This window comes from Leucoraja erinacea, chromosome 40 (genome assembly GCF_028641065.1).
Source record: "Leucoraja erinacea ecotype New England chromosome 40, Leri_hhj_1, whole genome shotgun sequence".
Lineage (NCBI taxonomy): Eukaryota > Metazoa > Chordata > Chondrichthyes > Rajiformes > Rajidae > Leucoraja > Leucoraja erinaceus.
In genome coordinates this window covers 2,908,454-2,926,538 of record NC_073416.1, presented here as the reverse complement: position 1 = coordinate 2,926,538, position 18,085 = coordinate 2,908,454, and the positions used below count along the sequence as shown (strand labels likewise).

General features: G+C 49.7%; 1 protein-coding gene across 2 annotated transcripts in view; it reads left to right on the top strand.

Moving 5' to 3' along the window:
* The window catches only part of slc26a10 (solute carrier family 26 member 10), a 37,304-nt gene that overhangs the window by 6,411 nt on the left and 12,808 nt on the right, over window positions 1-18,085 (top strand). For both annotated transcript variants that reach the window (XM_055664348.1, XM_055664347.1), the window contains exons 4-11: window positions 647-811; window positions 3,728-3,880; window positions 5,180-5,262; window positions 7,381-7,528; window positions 8,529-8,642; window positions 9,476-9,553; window positions 10,650-10,745; window positions 14,340-14,446. In XM_055664348.1, coding sequence (XP_055520323.1) covers window positions 647-811; window positions 3,728-3,880; window positions 5,180-5,262; window positions 7,381-7,528; window positions 8,529-8,642; window positions 9,476-9,553; window positions 10,650-10,745; window positions 14,340-14,446 — 944 coding nt within the window. The remainder of the gene's footprint in view (window positions 1-646; window positions 812-3,727; window positions 3,881-5,179; window positions 5,263-7,380; window positions 7,529-8,528; window positions 8,643-9,475; window positions 9,554-10,649; window positions 10,746-14,339; window positions 14,447-18,085) is intronic.

Below are 18,085 nucleotides of genomic sequence, written 5' to 3'. Positions count from 1 at the left end.
CATATCCCCTGACCCCGCTATATCTATCTAACGCTCTCTTGAAAGCATCCAGTGAATTGGCCTCCACTGCCTTCTGAGGCAGATAATTCCACAGATTCACAACTCTTTGGACTTATAGTCCCTGCCTCAAATCCGGCAGCTCGTTCCATACACCCACCACCCACTGCATGGAAAAGTTGCCCCTCGGGTTCCTATTAAATCTATCCCCTCCCACCAGATAACAATATCCTCTTGTATTTTGAGGAGAGTTTGTATGTTCTCCCCGTGACCTGCGTGGGTTTTCTCCAGGTGCCCCTGTTTCCTCCCACACTCTCAAAGACGTGCGGGTTTGTAGGTTAAATGGCCCTCTGTAAATTGCCCCCTTGTGTGTAGGGAGGGGATGACACATTGGGATAACATAGAACTAGTGTGAATGGGTGGTCGCTGGTCGGCACGGACTCAGAGGGCTGAAGGGCCTGTTTCCATGCTGTATCTCTAAACTAAACTAAACTAGTATGATCGATGGTCAGCATGGACTCGATGGGCTGAAGGGTCTGTTTCCACGATGTGCCTCTTAAAATAAAAAATGAGCATGGAGTTCCTCTGTACTGTAAGTCCGACTGCTAACCTGGCCGTAAGCTGAGGGATTTTTCTCTTGTTCTTCCAGATCTGTATGTTTGTGCTGCAACTGGGATTCCTTTCCACCTACTTGTCCGACCCTATCGTGAAGGCATTCACCAGTGGGACTGCCTTCCACGTCACCATCTCGCAGCTCAACACGATGCTTGGACTGAGGCTCCCGAGATTCACTGGACCCTTCACCCTCTTTAAGGTTGGCCTTTATGTCGAGATGGCCGTGAATCTGCTCGTGTGGCCAGCAGCTCTGGGGGGTTTCAGTTTAGTTTATTGTCACGTGTACAGTGAAAAGCCTTTGTTGTGTGCTATCCAGTCAGCGGAAAGACAACACATGATTACAATCGAACCTACACAGATTTGTGTGCCTTCGATTTTCCAGCATCTGTAGTTCCTCCTTAAACAAATTACAATCGAGCCGTCCACAATGGACAGATACATGATAAGGGAATAACGTTTAGTGCAAGGTAAAGCCAGCAAAGTCCGATCAAGGATAGTCCTCGTCGAAGAACTTCCTGTTCTGCACACCTAGACATCCTCTATGAACAAGGGAGTGCACCTCAAGTGTTTCTCATGCTTCTGAAGGAGGCCATTCAGCCCATCGATACTAGTTTAGTCAGTGAGGAAACCAAACTCAACAGCGATCCCCATTAACACTATTCCTACACACGCGCGCGCACACACACGCGCACACACACACTAGGGAAAATGTTTACGAACATTTACGAACCCAATTAGCCTACAAACCTGTACGCCTTTGGAGTGTGGGAGGAAACCGAAGATCTCGAAACCGAAAACCCGCGCAGGTCACGGGGAGAACGTACAAACTCCGTACAGACAAGCACCTGTAGTCGGGGATGGAACCGATGCAAGGCAGCAACTCTACCGCTGCGCCACCGTGCCGCCCTAGTCACCGTGCCATGTAACACAGCGATCTCTTTCCCCGCTTAGTTCCCTGCAACCGTTCTCTTTCGTAACTGCGTGCCTCTTTTTTTTTTTTTTTTTCAACTTGTCAACGTTCAACGTAAGCCATGTCTAGATCCCAAGTGAGGTCATAAGTGATAGGAGCAGAATTAGGCCATTCGGCCCATCAAGTCCACTCCGCCATTCAATCACGGCTGATCTATCTCTCCCTCCCAATAGACAATAGGTGCAGGAGTAGGCCATTCGGCCCTTAGAGCCAGCACCGCCATTCAATGTGATCATGGCTGATCATCCCCAATCAGTATCCCGTTCCTGCCTTCTCCCCATATCCCCCCCCTGACTCCTCTATCTTTAAGAGCCCTATCAAGCTCTCTCCCAACCCCATTCTCCTGCCTTCTCCCCGCAACCCCAGACACCCGCGCCAATCAAGAATCTATCCATCTCTGCCTTAAAGATGTCCACGTCGTTGATATTCAAATTTTGGAAAGGCCCAACAACCCCCCCAATCAAGATGTGGATGATGGAGATGTCGGAGACCTTACATTTGGAAAAAATTAGATATGTCTTTATTGACAAACCAGAATTATTCATTCGAATATGGTCTCCATTTATACATTACTTGAAGGGTTAGATCGGACCGGCACGGAGGCCGGACTGAAGCCTGAACCCAAGACTAGATGCATAGTTGTGTTCTCTGACCTACGGACCTATCTCCCAAGTTGTATTATTGATAGTTCACGTCGGGGTCACCACTGTAGCGGCACCATACATGGTGAATAAAGGTGAGACGTCAGGCCGGTTCAAAGAGTCGTGGTGACACGTTAGGTTGGTGCGCTAACTATATTACAATGTTGCTGTAGCTGAGCGAGGTTGTTCTCTCGGGCTCAGCTACCTGTCGACTCCTCAAGGGCTCGGGGTGAGAGACCTTTAGTACCAGGACACTCCCTCTAGCCCATGACGTCACGAGCCCAGCCCTCATATCTCCTGACGAGGGTTCGAGCACGAGTGGCCCGTGTTTACGCTGACGCCACAGTTTATTCTATTTTTCTAATCTCTTTCTTTTTTTCTATCGATAAATATAAATGAATAATTAAAGGCAATGTTAATGGGTAACTGACAAAGGAGGATCCCAGCTACTTTGGTAACTGGGAACCTGGATACTTAATATGTAACCGTTAAACAAAGTCTGTACTGGTTTGGATTATGATATGCAGATGCCTCTAATAAAAATATATTAAAAAAAAAAAAATCAAAAAAAAAATCCACGTTTAACCAATCAGCATTACAAATAGTAGGTAGACAAAAGTGCTGGAGAAACTCAGCCGGTGCAGCAGCATCGAAGGAGTGAAGGAAATAGGCAACGTTTCTGGCCCGAAACCCTTCTTCAGATGTTTTCGGCCCGAAACCCTGAAGGAAATAGGCAACGTTTCGGGCCGAAACCCGGAAGGGTTTCGTCCCGAAACGTTGCCTATTTCCTTCAAGATTCAAGATTCAATTTAATTGTCATTTGGACCCCTTGAGGTCCAAACGAAATGCCGTTTCTGCAGCCACACATTACAAACAAATAGACCCAAGACGCAACATAATTTACATAAACATCCATCACATTGCTGTGATGGAAGGCCAAAAAAAATTATCTCTCCACTGCACTTATCCCCCCCTCCCCCATGTCAGAGTCAAAGTCAAAGCCCCCGGCTGGCGATGGCGATTGTCCCGGCCATTAAAGCCACGCCGGGTGGTACGAGGTCGCACACCGGGTCTTGGTGTCGGAGCCCCCGGCGTGCGCTCGCAGAGTCCCGCGGCCATTCCAAGCCGCGCGGGGCGGTGATGTCAGGCCCCGCTCCAGGACCTCTTCAACCCCGCAACTCGGGCGGGAGAAGTCGCCGTTGCAGGAGCCCTGAAAAGCGGTCTCCCTCCCTCCAGGGACCCGCGGGCTCCCGGTGCCGCCGTCCGCCAGACCCGCAGTTGCAGCCTCCGAATCTCCATAGATGCTGCTGCACCCGCTGAGTTTCTCCAGCACTTTTGTCCACCTTTGATTTTTCCAGCATCTGCACTTCCTTCTTTAAACATTACAAAAAATTCATCCTGCTCGCGATGTCCAACTCGATTCACGGAAACCTGTGCGATAGCAGAACGAGAGGGGGTTTAAACAGAGCAATACAAGTGAGTTTGTATTCCTTTCTTTTCTCAGACGCTGGCATCTTTGCTCGGAGCTCTCTCCATGACAAACATAGTCGAGCTGATCATTTCTCTCATTTGCCTCGGCGTGCTCATTCCGATGAAAGAGATCAACAGCCGGTTCAGACAGAAATTCAGGACCCCCATCCCTATCGAGATCATCATGGTGAGCAGACGTCTGCAGGTGCTGTAATATTCTCTGCAATAAAGTCCGAAGAAGGGTCTCGACCCGAAACGCCGCCCGTTCCTTCCCTCCAGAGATGCCGCCTGTCCCGCTGAGTTACGCCCCTGTTTCCGCTTAGGAAACCTGAACGGAAACCTCTGGAGACTTTGCGCCCCACCCAAGGTTTCCGTGCGGTTTCCGTTGCCGGTTCCTGGAAGCAGGTAGGTTGAACCGCCGGAAAGGTCTGAGGTTTCCGTTCAGGTAGTGGAAGGACATTACTCCGGCATTTTGTGTAGGGAGACTGACAGAAGCAAAACCTCAGACCCGGGTTTAAGGGCGTGCACCCGTTTCTCAGCGGAGACCATTCAGCCCCGAGTATCGTTTTAGTTTAGTTCCAGCGAGTCCGTTTAGCCGACCAGCGATCCCGCCCACCACGTGCCAACACTATCACTACACTACTACACACACTAGGGACAAATTACATTTATACCAAACCAATTAGCCGACAAACCTGTACGTCTTTGGAGTGTGGGAGGAAACCGAAGCTCCCGGAGAAAACCCACACGGGTCACGGGGAGAACGTGCAAACTCCGTACAGACAGCAGCTGTAGTCAGGATGGAACGGGGATCTCTGGCGCTGTGAGGCAGCAACTCTACCGCTGCACCACCGTGCCTCCACTGTGTTGTAGGGAGGTTGTACCCCCTCTCTTCAAGTGACAGAGGGGAGCACTTGGGGCCTGACCCAGCTTCAGTTAGATCAGTCTGTAATGATCCCATAATCTCCTCCTCAAGGGTTACTTAAGTCTTGTTGCTTAAGGGTTAAATATTGGTTAAATAGTGGACAGATGCCTCAGTCAAGGGAATGGTGAAAGGGGTTTAATGCAGATAAGTGCAAGATGTCCCATTTTGGAAAGTCAAACTAGGGCAGGTCCTTCACAGTGAATGGCAGGGCCCTTGGGAGTGTTGTAGAGCAGAGGGAAGGTAGACTCAAAAAGCTGGAGTAACTCAGCGGGACCGGCAGCATCTCTGGAGAGAAGGAATGGGTGACGTTTCGGGTCGAGACCCTTCTTCAGACTGAGGATGGGTGACGTTTTGGGTCGAGACCCTTCTGGTAGTGCTCTACTGGTTTTCACCAAGGCCACAGTTCACAATGGCCTGCCTCCTTTACCATCGTGACTTTTTTTGCATATCTTTCATTCATTTGTTCTCCTGTAGATTTCTCATTTTTCTTTCACCCCCCCCCCCACGACTCTCTAAGGTTTCTATATTTCTTCGTTAACCATGCACTCTTCTTTTAAACAGCTTATCGTGGCTACTGCTGTTACCTTTGCAACATCACTTGACAAGTGCTGCAATGTCCAGATTGTGGGACACATTCCTGCAGGGTGAGTGAGTGTATCTGTCTCAAAGAGATTAAAGTCACGGTGGGGAAAATCGTGCAACAATTACCACGAGAGACTTGTGAGCTGGGTTTTGTGACGTACTCAATGGATCATATTACCTTGGAGAAAACGTTTAGTTTGGAGATCCTGAGGAGACTGAAGAAGGTCCATCTGTCCCCACAGATCCTGGTGAACTTCTACCGCTGCACCATCGAGAGCATCCTTACCAACTGCATCACAGTATGGTATGGCAACTGCTCTGTCTCCGACCGGAAGGCATTGCAGAGGGTGGTGAAAATTGCCCAACGCATCACCGGTTCCACGCTCCCCTCCATTGAGTCTGTCCAAAGCAAGCGCTGTCTGCGGAGGGCGCTCAGCATCGCCAAGGACTGCTCTCACCCCAACCATGGACTGTTTACCGTCCTACCAACCGGGAGGCGCTACAGGTCTCTCCGTTGCCGAACCAGCAGGTCGAGGAACAGCTTCTTTCCGGCGGCTGTCACTCTACTCAACAACGTACCTCGGTGACTGCCAATCACCACCCCCCCCCCGGACACTTATTATTATTTATTCAAATCGTTTGCTATGTCGCTCTTCAAGGGAGATGCTAAATGCATTTCGTTGTCTCTGTACTGTACACTGACAATGACAATTAAATTGAATCTGAATCTGAATCTGAGATACAGCACGCAAACAGGCCCTTCGGCCCATCGACCTGTACGCTAGCATTATCCTACACACTAGGGAAATTTACGATCTTTACTGAAGCCAATTAACCTTTTAGTTTAAGAAGGAACTGCAGATGCTGGAAGATCGAAGGTACACAAAATTGCTGGAGAAACTCAGTGGGTGCAGCAGCATCTATGGAGCGAAGGAAATAGGCGACGTTTCGGGACGAAACGTTGCCTATTTCCTTCGCTCCATAGATGCTGCTGCACCCGCTGAGTTTCTCCAGCAATTTTGTGAACCCTTTAGTTTAGTTTGGTTTAGAGATACAGTGCAGAAACAGGCCTTTCACCCACTGAGTCCATGCTGACCAGCGACCCCCACACTCTATCACCTTCCTACACACACACACACACTAGGGACAATTTACAATTTTACCAAGCCAATCAGCCTACAAACCCGCACGTCTTTGGAGTGTGGGAGGAAACCGGAGCGCCCGGAGAAAACTAGGTCTCTCTTGAAAGCATCCAGAGAACCGGCCTCCACCGCTCCCTGAGGCAGAGAATTCCACAGACTCACCACTCTCTGTGAGGAAAAAGTGTTTCCTCGTCTCCGTTCTAAATGGCTTACTCCTTATTCTTAAACTGTGTGTGTGTGTGTGTGGCCCCTGGTTCTGGTCTCCCCCAACATCGGGAACACGTTTCCTGCCTCTAGCGTGTCCAAGCCCTTAATAATCTTATATGTTTCAATGAGATTCCCTCTCATTCTTCTAAACTCCAGAGTGTACAAGCCCAGCTGCTCCATTCTCTCAGCATATGACAGTCCCGCCATCCCGGGAATTAACCTTGTAAACCTACGCTGCACTCCCTCAATAGCAAGAATGTCCTTCCTCAAATTAGGGGACCAAAACTGCACACAATACTCCAGGTGTGATCTCACTAGGGCCCTGTACACCAGCAGAAGGACCTCTTTGCTCCAATATTCGATTCCTCTTGTTATAAAGGCCAACAGGGCCAAAACTGTACACAATACTCCAGGTGTGGTCTCACTAGGGCCATGTACAACTACAGAAGGACCTCTTTGCTCCTATACTCGACTCCTCTTGTTCTAAAGGCCAACATGCCATTGGCTTTCTTCACTGCCTGCTGTACCTGCATGCTTACTTTCATAGACTGATGAACAAGGACCCCCAGATCCCGTTGTACTTCCCCTTTTCCCAACTTGACGCCATGTAGATAGTAATCTGCCTTCCTGTTTTTGATAGTCCGAGCGTCTCCAGTGAGATGGATAGTAGGTCCGCACTGTACAACTTTACGATACGAAACAGCCGAATGCCTCCGAGAATGTCGGCAGAATTATTGCCCAGTTCTAGTTTTGCTTTGTATTTAACAATTTAAAAAAAAAATTCTGAATGATTTGATTTTTTAAAATATGCAACATTTTTTTTCGCCTCAGATTTCCGAGCCCTCAGATGCCGGCTCTGGGCAGCATCCCGAGTCTCATTGGAGATACCGTGGCGATTACCTTCGTTGGCTATGCTGTGTCTGTATCGCTGGCCATGATATATGCGGACAAGCACAGATACACCATCGACCCCAACCAGGTGCATCATCCCAGCTCACAGAGCAATCCTTCAATGCCATGTTTAAGCAGGAACTGCAGATGCTGGAAATCGATAGACTCGGCTTGTACTCGCTGGAATGTAGAAGATTGAGGGGGGATCTTATAGAAACGTACAAAACTCTTAAGGGGTTGGACAGGCTAGATGCAGGAAGATTGTTCCCGATGTTGGGGAAGTCCAGAACAAGGGGGTCACAGTTTAAGGATAAGGAGGAAATCTTTTAGGTCCGAAATGAGGAAACCGTTTTTTACATAGAGAGAGTGGTGAATCTGTGGAAGTCTCTGCCACAGAAGGTAGTTGAGGCCACAGTTCATTGGCTATATTTAAGAGGGAGTTAGATGTGGCCCTTGTGGCTAAAGGGATGAGGGGGTATGGCGAGAAGGCAGGTACAGGATACTGAGTTGGATGATCAGCCATGATCATATTGAATGGTGGCGCAGGTTCGAAGGGCCGAATGGCCTACTCCTGCACCTATTTTTTATGTTTCTATGAAGGTAGACAAAAATGCTGGAGAAACCACGTTTAAGAAACAGTTAGGCAGGTACATGGATAGGACAAGTTTGGAGGGATATGGACCAAACGCAGGCAGGAGTGACTAGGGTAGCTGGAACGAGCTGCCAGAGGAGGTAGTTGAGGCAGGGACTATCCCATCGTTTAAGAAACAGTTAGACAGGTACATGGATAGGACAAGTTTGGAAGGATATGGACCAAACGCAGGCAGGAGTGACTAGGGTATCTGGAACGAGCTGCCAGAGGAGGTGGTTGAGGCAGGGACTATCCCATTGTTTAAGAAACAGTTAGACAGGTACATGGATGGGACAGGTTTGGGGGGGATATGGACCAAATGTTGGCGGGTGGGACTAGTGTAGATTGGACATTGTTGGTCGGTGTGGGTAAGACGGGCCGAAGGGCCTGTTTCCACACTGTATCACTCAATGACCCTTCTTTAGACTGCAGACTCATTTCTGTCTTTATTCCACAGGAGCTGCTAGCCCATGGCATTTCCAACACCATCTCCTCCCTCTTCACCTGTTTCCCAAGCTCGGCTTCCCTGGCTACCAGCAACATCCTCGAAAGCGCAGGCAGCCACACGCAGGTGAGAGCTCAGTGAGTTGGGATAGTCCCAGCTTCAACGACCTCCTCTGGCAGCTTGTTCCATACACCCACCACCCTCTGTATGGAAAAGTTACCCCTCCGATTCCTATTAAACCTTTTCCCTTTGACATTAAACCAATGTCCTCTGGTCCTCAATTCCCCTAATTTGGGCAAGAGACTGTGAGTCTACCCTCTCTTGATATGGCCTCAGCATTACATCCTTGCTTTCTATTTTAGCCCCGTTCAAAATCAATGCTAGAATTACCTATATCTTCCTGACCATCGACTCGACGTGTACTTTGACCTTTTTCGGAATTTACGTAGAGAAAATGCATAGGTGCTCTGACTGGGGATTTTTAGTTTTTTTTTTTCCTTGCCTGCGATGGTCCTTGCTGGCTCACCGCTCGGGCACCTCCTGGGCAGCTGGAAGACCCGGGTTCGATCCGGACTACGGGCGCTCTCTGTGTGGAGTTTGCATGTTCTCCCCGTGACCTGCGTGGGTTTTCTCCGAGATCTCAGCTTTCCTCCCCACTGCAGGTTTGCGGGTTACACAAAAAAGCTGGAGAAACTCAGCGGGTGCAGCAGCATCTATGGAGCGAAGGAAATAGGCAACGTTTCGGGCCGAAACCCTTCCTCAGACTGATCGGGGGCGGGGGTGGGTTAATTGGCTATGGTGCAAATTGTAAATTGTGGTCAGCCGAAGTTCCCGCGCTGTATCTCTAAACTAAACAATGTCATCGTTAGAATAAGGTGGGAGCAAATGGTCGGCCAATTGAGCTATCAATGCAAGAGCAGCCACTCTGTTTAATTCTCTGGTATGTTTTGACCTTGCAGCTCGCTGGCGTTTTCACGTGTCTCGTTGTCTTGGTGGTGTTACTTCTGATCGGTCCGCTGTTTTACTTCCTACCCAAGGTACGCAAACTAAACCGATCGGTGAACTCCTTCCGACACATGGCCCCAAAATACATTTCAATAGACAATAGGCGCAGGAGTAGAGGCCATTTGGCCCTTCAAACCAGCACCGCCATTCAATGTGATCATGGCTGATCATCCCCAATCAGTATCCCGTTCCTGCCTTCTCCCCATATCCCCTGACTCCGCTATCTTTAAGAGCCCTATCTAGCTCTCTCTTGAAAGCATCCAGAGAACCGGCCTCCACCACCCTCTGAGGCAAAGAATTCCACAGACTCACCACTGTCTGTGAGAAAAAGTGTTTCCTCGTCTCCGTTCTAAATGGCTTACCCCTTATTCTTAAACTGTGTGGCCCCTGGTTCTGGACTCCCCCAACATCGGGAACATGTTTCCTGCCTCTAGCGTGTCCAAACCCTTAACAATCTTATATGTTTCAATAAGATATCCTCTCATCCTTCTAAACTCCAGAGTGTACAAGCCCAGCCGCTCCATTCTCTCAGCATATGACAGTCCCGCCATCCCGGGAATTAACCTTGTAAACCTACGCTGCACTGCCTCAAATGTCCTTCCTCAAATTAGGGGACCAAAACTGCACACAATACTCCAGGTGTGGTCTCACCAGGGCCCTGTACAACTGCAGAAGGACCTCTTTTCTCCTATACTCGACTACTCTTGTTATAAAGGCCAACATGCCATTGGCTTTCTTCTCTGCCTGCTGTACCTGCATGCTTACTTTCATAGACTGAATAACAAGGACCCGTTGTACTTCCCCTTTTCCCAACTTGACGCCATTTAGATAGTAATCTGCCTTCCTGTTTTTGATTTAGTCCGAGGGTCTCCAGTGAGGTGGATATTAGTTCCGCACTGCTCTCTGGTTGTGGTAGGATGGTGCAGTTGCCTGATAACAGCTGGGAAGAAACTGTCTCTGAATCTGGAGCTGTGCGTTCGTTTTCACACTTCTGTACCTCTTGCCTCCAGCGTTTCCAGTTTCTCCTCGTAACTGAAACACCCCATCCCAGGCAAGCAAGGCCCTGGTGAATCGCTCCAGTGTGTCGCGTGCTGAGTTAATATCATTGCAAATCTCTTCCCTTTCCAGGCAGTCCTGGCTTGTATTAACATCACCAGCCTGCGGCAGATGTTCGTCCAGTTTCAGGACCTCCCTCAGCTCTGGAGAGTCAGTCGAATGGACTTTGTAAGTCTTCCAACACTGTCTGGCATCGAACACAATGTCCGGGCTAGAATTTAGAAGATTGAGGGGAGGATCCTATAGAAACTTACAAGATTCTTAAGGGTTACACAAAAAAGCTGGAGAAACTCAGCGGGTGCAGCAGCATCTATGGAGCGAAGGAAATAGGCAACGTTTCGGGCCGAAACCCTTCTTCAGACTGATCGGGTTAAGATTCTTAAGGGGTTGGACAGGCTAGATGCAGGAAGATTGTTCCCGATGTTGGGGAAGTCCAGAACAAGGGGTCACAGTTTAAAGATAAGGGGGACATCTTTTAGCACCGAGATGAGAAAAACATTTTTCACACAGAGAGTGGTGAATCTGTGGAATTCTCTGCCACAGAAAGTAGTTGAGGCCACACAGTTCATTGGCTATATTTAAGAGGGAGTTAGATGTGGCCCTTGTGGCTAAAGGGATCAGGGGGTATGGAGAGAAGGCAGGTACAGGATACTGAGTTGGATGATCAGCCATGATCATATTGAATGGCGAATGGTGCAGGCTCGAAGGGCCGAATGGCCTACTCCTGCACTTATTTTATATGTTTCTATGTTTAGAAGTGACCTTCTGAGATAGCAGACTCAGGTCAGAAGTTCCCTCTGGAAACAGTGAGGCACTGGCCTTCCCCGCTCAGCGCTGGCTCTACAACTGTGCCTGCATTTACCAGCAGCGGTAGTGTTGCTGCCTCACAGCGCCAGAGACCAGACCCCGATCCTGGCCACGGGTGCTGTCTGTGGGGAGTTTGCACGTTCTCCCCGTCACCTGCGTGGCGGTGCAGGCTCGAAGGGCCGAATGGCCTACTCCTGCACCTAATTTCTATGTTTCTATGTTTTTCCCCGGTTTCCTCCCACACTCCAAAGACGTACAGGCTTGTAGGTTAATTGGCTTTGGTAAAATTGTAAATTGTCCCTAGTGTGTGTAGGATAGTGTTGGTGTGTGGGGATCGCTAGTCGGCTCGGATTAGTTGGGGTGTCAGGGGTTCTGGGGAGAAGACGGGAGAATGGGGATGAGAGGGATAGGGAGATCAGCCACGATTGAATGGCGGAGGATTAATTTTTTTTTTTTTTTTTTTTTTTTAAATTTAATTTTATTAGAAGTAAGTACAATCATATGGCACCAAAGTGCCTAATATATATTTTCATAATACATTTTATGTACAGCTTTTTTTTTACATTTAAGAAAGATTAGAATAAGAAAAAGAGATTAGGTAGTAAAGGATAGAAAGGCGTGTGAAGAAAAAGAAAAAAGGCGGATGAGGGAAGAAAGTTGAGAAAAGGAAAATAGAAAAAAGAGAATGAAACAAAAGTAAGGAGATCTTTGTTTATAATCTTGACCAACCCTCGTCCGGTCCTGAAACAGTTATTTGTTACAATTGTCTTGCACCATATGATTCCAAAAAAACGATGAATGGAGCCCAACTCGTTATGAATTGGTCTGAGGAGGAAACGCATTTCCTGAAGATGTGCGGTGTCCAACATACTTGTGCAGAGGATACTTGATGGGCAGAATGGCGGGACGAAGTTCTTCTCTTATCACATATGAACTTAAGAATTTTGTTTTTAAATCAGCCATCTCCAAACAGAGCCACGGTGGCGCAGCGGGTAGAGCTGCTGCCTCACAGCGCCAGATACCCGGGTTCCATCCTGACCTCTGGTGCTGTCTGTGTGGAGTTTGCACGTTCTCCCTGTGACCGCGTGGCTTTCCTCCGGGTGCTCTGGTTTCCTCCCACATCCCAAAGAGGTTAATCGCCCGTCTGTAAATTGCGCCCCCTAGTGTGTAGGGAGGGGACTTCCTCTTCTTGGGAATGAAACATAAATAAACCAAAAGGAATAGTTAGACCTCAAGCCGGGTGTTGAGCCGCCAGGTTGTTGTCTCTGTTGACGTCAATGTCCGCCAGGCCCTGACACAGCTCCATGTGGTGGGTGGTAGAGCGGGCACCCAGAGATGACATGGTTGGCTGTCTGTTGTTCTGCTCCACATTCACAGGCTGGGCTCTGGCGGAGGGAGCCCCCACCTCCACACGCTGCCATTAGAAACATAGAAAATAGGTGCAGGAGGAGGCCATTCGGCCCTTCGAGCCAGCACCACCATTCATTGTGATCATGGCTGATCGGCCCCAATCAATAACCCGTGCCTGCCTTCTCCCCATATCCCTTGACTCCACTAGCTCCTAGAGCTCTATCTTATGCCCCTGTCCCACTTGGGAAACCAGAACGGAAACCTCTGGAGACTTTGCGCCCCACCCAAGGTTTCTGTGCGGTTCCCGGAGGTTTTTGTCAGTCTCCCTACCTGCTTCCACTACCTGCAACCTCCGGGAACCACCTGCAACCTCCGGGAACCGCACGGAAACCTTGGGTGGGCGCAAAGTCTCCAGAGGTTTCCGTTCAGGTTTCCTATGTGGGACGGGGGCGTAACTCTCTCTTAAATCCATCCAGTGACTTGGCCTCCACTGCCCTCTGCGGCAGGGAATTCCACAAATTTACCACTCTCTGGGTGAAAAAGTTTTTTCTCACCTCAGTCTTAAATGGCCTTCCCTTTATTCTAAGACTGTGTGGGGCCCCTGGTTCTGGACTCGCCCAACATTAGGAACATTTTTCCTGCATCTAGCTTGTCCAGTCCTCTTTCAATTTTATTAGTTTTTAAATATTTTTATATTGAAACGTCCAACTCCAGTACCAAGTCTGTTGAGCTTCACCCATGCTGCTCGGTGGAGGTGAGATCCTGGACAGCCTTTATCTGGTGATGAGATGTAGATGAGGTTGCCTTCCACTCCTGTGACCACTAGGTGGACGAGAAAGTGGGATAGCATAGAACTAGTGTGAAAGGGTGATCGATGGTCGGTGTGGAATCAGTGGGCCGAAGGGCCTGTTTCCGTGCTATATCTCTAAACTAGAAAGTTGCACTAGAGCTGTAACTCCTCTATCATGGAGTCCTGTAAGGCATCACCTTCCCTGAGGTAGACAAAAATGCTGGAGAAACTCAGCAGGTGAGGTAGCGTCTATGTAGCGAAAGAAATAGGCAACGTTTCGGGTCCAGACCCTTCTTCCGGGGGGTGAAAGAAGAAAGGAAGAGGAGGAGCTAGTGGGCTGAAGGGGAGGAGAAAGTAAGGACCACCTGAAATTAGAGAAGTCAATGTTCGTGCCACTGGGGTGCAGACTGCCCAAGCGGAATATGAGGTGCTGCTCCTCAAATTTGCGGTGGTCCTCACTCTGGCCATAGAGGAGACCCAGGACAGAAAGGTCGGATTGGGAATGGGAGGGGGAGTTAAAGTGCTGAGCCACCGGGAGATCAGGTTGGTTATTGCGGACCGAACGGAGGTGTTCGGCGAAGCGATCGCCAAGCCTGCGCTTGGTCTCGCCGATGTAGATCAGCTGACATCTAGAGCAGCGGATGCAATAGATGAGGTTGGAGGAGATGCAGGTGAACCTCTGTCGCACCTGGAACGACTGCTTGGATGGAGTCGAGGGGGGAGGTAAAGCGACACGTGTAGCATCTCTTGCGGTTGCCTGAACCTTCCCTGAGGCTGGTTTAATCCTCCTTAATCCCCCCTGTATCTTCCTCCAGATGGTGTGGGTGGTCACGTGGCTGGCTGTCATCACCCTCAATGCCGACCTTGGACTCGCCGTGGGAGTGGTCTTCTCCATGATGACCGTGATCTACCGCACTCAGAGGTACCGTGACCCTGCGCCGCGCCTTGATTAGCGCCAGGCGCGCCGGCGAGCTTTCAAACCTGCCCTCCTGCAGTGAGGACCGACACACACGGAGCTGGAGTAACTCGGGCAGTATCTCCGGAGAGGAGGAACGGGTTGCATTTTGGGTCCGGGGGGGGGAAGACCCTTCTCTGCCTGTGGAGGCCGGTTCTCTGGATGCTTTCAAGCGAGAGCTAGATAGGGCTCTTAAAGATAGCGGAGTCAGGGGATATGGGGAGAAGGCAGGAACGGGGTACTGATTGGGGATGATCAGCCATGATCACATTGAATGGCTGTGCTGGCTCGAAGGGCCAAATGGCCTCTACTCCTGCACCTATTGTCTACTGTCTTTTAAGAGATATAAATGGTGAAGGAGAGAGCCACAGTCGACAGATAGTGTGGGTGGGTGAGGCCAGGAGCCAGTTCTCGGACACCTCCTCCTACTTATCCTTGGAGCATCACCCCACAGATGAGCACCAGGCCATAATTGCACAGACCCATTTCTGATTCCATCGCTTTCGGATGTCTCCCACCTCATCGTTCCCCCCCCCCCCCCCCCCCCCCCCCCCCCATCCAATCTCTCCTGTCCTATGTCCAAGATACCAAGATTCTGGGCAGTCACGGTGGCACAGCGGTAGAGTTGCTGCCTTACAGCGAATGCAGCGCCAGAGACCCGGGTTCGATCCCGACTACGGGCGCTGTCTGTACAGAGTTTGCACGCTCTCCCCGCGACCCGCGTGGGTTTCCTCCGAGATCTTCGGTTTCCTCCCACACTCCATTTACTTGAAGGTTTGTAGGTTAATTGGCTTGGTAAAATGCTGCCCGCCCACTGAGTTAAAGGGTTCCTACGGTAGACTCGCGATACGCTAATGTAAACGCACGGGCCACTGCGTTCTTACAACGAGTTAAAATGTTTCAATTCTTAACCACAAGAGTAAATTTGACTCGTGGAAAACTTGGAACGTGTTTTGATTTTTTTACAAGAGTTGACAAGTTTCACGGGTACCGTCAGCGCCACGAGTCGCTAAGTTGCGTCCACAAGGTCCGATGTTACACCTACGTTAATTGTACGTTATTACCACGAGTTTTAACTCTGGGGTACCTCGTGTGCCAACTTGCACCGTGAGACAGGGGTTTAAATGTAAAAATTGTCCCTAGTGGGTGTAGAATAGACAATAGGTGCAGGAGTAGGCCATTGGGCCCTTCGAGCCAGCACCGCCATTCAATGTGATCATGGCTGATCATCCCAGGATAGTGTTAATGTGCGGGGATCGCTGGTCGGTGTGGACCCGGTGGGACAAAGGGCCTGTTTCCGCGCTGTATCTCTAAACTAAACTAAACTAAACCTCACACACACCTTCGTCTCTTCAATGACTTCCGGTTTCCCAGCCCCCACTCCCTCATCGTCACCAGCTATATCTCTCTACTCCATCATCGATATCTCTCACTCCCATTCCCAGAGCATCGAAGAACTACCAAAGTATTCTGGGGTTACACAAAAAAGCTGGAGAAACTCAGCGGGTGCAGCAGCATCTATGGAGCGAAGGAAATAGGCAACGTTTTGGGACGAAACCCTTCTTCAGACCCGAAATCCTGAAGGAAATAGGCAACGTTTCGGGACGAAACCCTTCCGGGTTTCGGCCCGAAACGTTACCTATTTCCTTTGCTCCATAGATGCTGCTGCACCCGCTGAGTTTCTCCAGCTTTTTTGTGTAACCTTCGATTCTCCAGCATCTGCAGTTCCCTCTTAAATACCAAAGTATTCTGATGCTTTTATAAGAGACCTGCAGGGATCAGGAAATTGTTTATTGAGTTGAGTTTAGTTTATTGTCACGTGTAACGAGGTACAGTGAAAAGCTTTTGTTGCGTGCTAACCAGTCAGCGGAAAGACAATACATGATTACAATCGAGCCGTCCACAGTGTACAGATACATGATAAGGGAATAACGTTTAGTGCAAGGTAAAGCCAGCAAAATCCGATCAAGGATAGTCCGAGGGTCCCCAATGAGGTAGATAGCAGTTCAGCACTGCTCTCTGGTTGTGGTAGGATGATTCAGTTCCTGATAACAGCTGGGAAGAAACTGTCCCTGAATCTGGAGGTGTGTGTGCGTTTGTTTTCACACTTCTGTACCTCTTGCCCGATGGGAGAGGGGAGTGGCCGGGGGTGAGACTGGTCCTTGATGATGCTGCTGGCCTTGAGGTGTAAATGGAGTCAATGGGAGGGAGGTTGGTCTGGGCTGAGTCCACAGATGCCTCGACGAGGCCAGCAGGAATCTGGGAATTATCTCTCGAAAACTAGGAATGACCGGGTGAAATAATTCATCGATCACTCAGTTCTCGATGAATTGTATGTTTCTTTGTTCTTCAATCAGTTCGTCAATCTTTGAAACTTCATCAGGAGTGGCTAACACTAGATCAGCCCGTGAATGGCGTGTTTCATTCAACCGAGTCCACTCTGCATTTCAAAGGAGCAATTGCACCCTCGTGTGGTCAAAGAGAGGACCGTCAATAGGCAACCCTGGAGGAGATATGCAACTGCAAGAAATGCAACACCTGTCCCTTCACCTCCCCCCTCGACTCCATTCAAGGACCCAAGCAGTCGTTCCAGGTGCGACAGAGGTTTACCTGCATCTCCTCCAACCTCATCTACTGCATCCGCTGCTCTAGATGTCAGCTGATTTACATCGGGGAGACTAAGCGGAGGTTGGGTGATCGTTTCGCCGAACACCTCCGCTCAGTCCGCAATAACTCACCTGAACTCCCGGTGGCTCAGCACTTCAACTCCCCCTCCCATTCCCAATCCGACCTCTCCGTCCTGGGTCTCCTCCATTGCCAGAGTGAGCAACACCGGAAATTGGAGGAACAGCACCTCATATTCCGCCTGGGTTGTTTGCGTCCGGATGGCATGAACGTTGAATTCTCCCAGTTTTGCTAGCCCTTGCTGTCTCCTCCCCTTCCTTAACCCTCGAGCTGTCTCCTCCCATCCCCCCGCCCTCGGGCTCCTCCTCCTCCTCCCCTTTTTCCTTCCTTCTCCCCTCCCACCCCCCCATCAGTCTGAAGAAGGGTTTCGGCCCGAAACGTCGCCTATTTTCTTCGCTCCATAGATGCTGCTGCACCTGCTGAGTTTCTCCAGCAATTTTGTGTACCTACCGTCAATAGGCACTTGGCCCCAGCCTCCCCTTTGACCACAAACAGATACAAAATGCTGGAGTAACTCAGCGGGACAGGCAGCATCTCTGGAGAGAAGGAGTGGGTGATGTCTCGGGTCGAGACCCTTCTTCAGAGGATGTGCGGGGCAGGTTTTTCTACACGGAGGGTGGTGAGGGCCAGGGTCGGTGAAGGAAACGATACGTTGGTGGGGTTTAAAAAGCTTTTGGATGTGCAGAGAATGGAGGGATATGGATCGCATGCAGGCAGAGAAGATTAGTCCAGCTTGGCATCATGTTCGGCAGGGACATTGTGGTCAGAAGGGCCTGTTCCTGTGCGGTACTGTTCTACATTGCGTGTACAGTGCCCTAGTGAGACCACACCTGGAGTATTGTGTACAGTTTTGGTCCCCTAATTTGAGGAAGGACATTCTTGCTATTGAGGGAGTCCAGCGTAGGTTCACCAATTTAATTC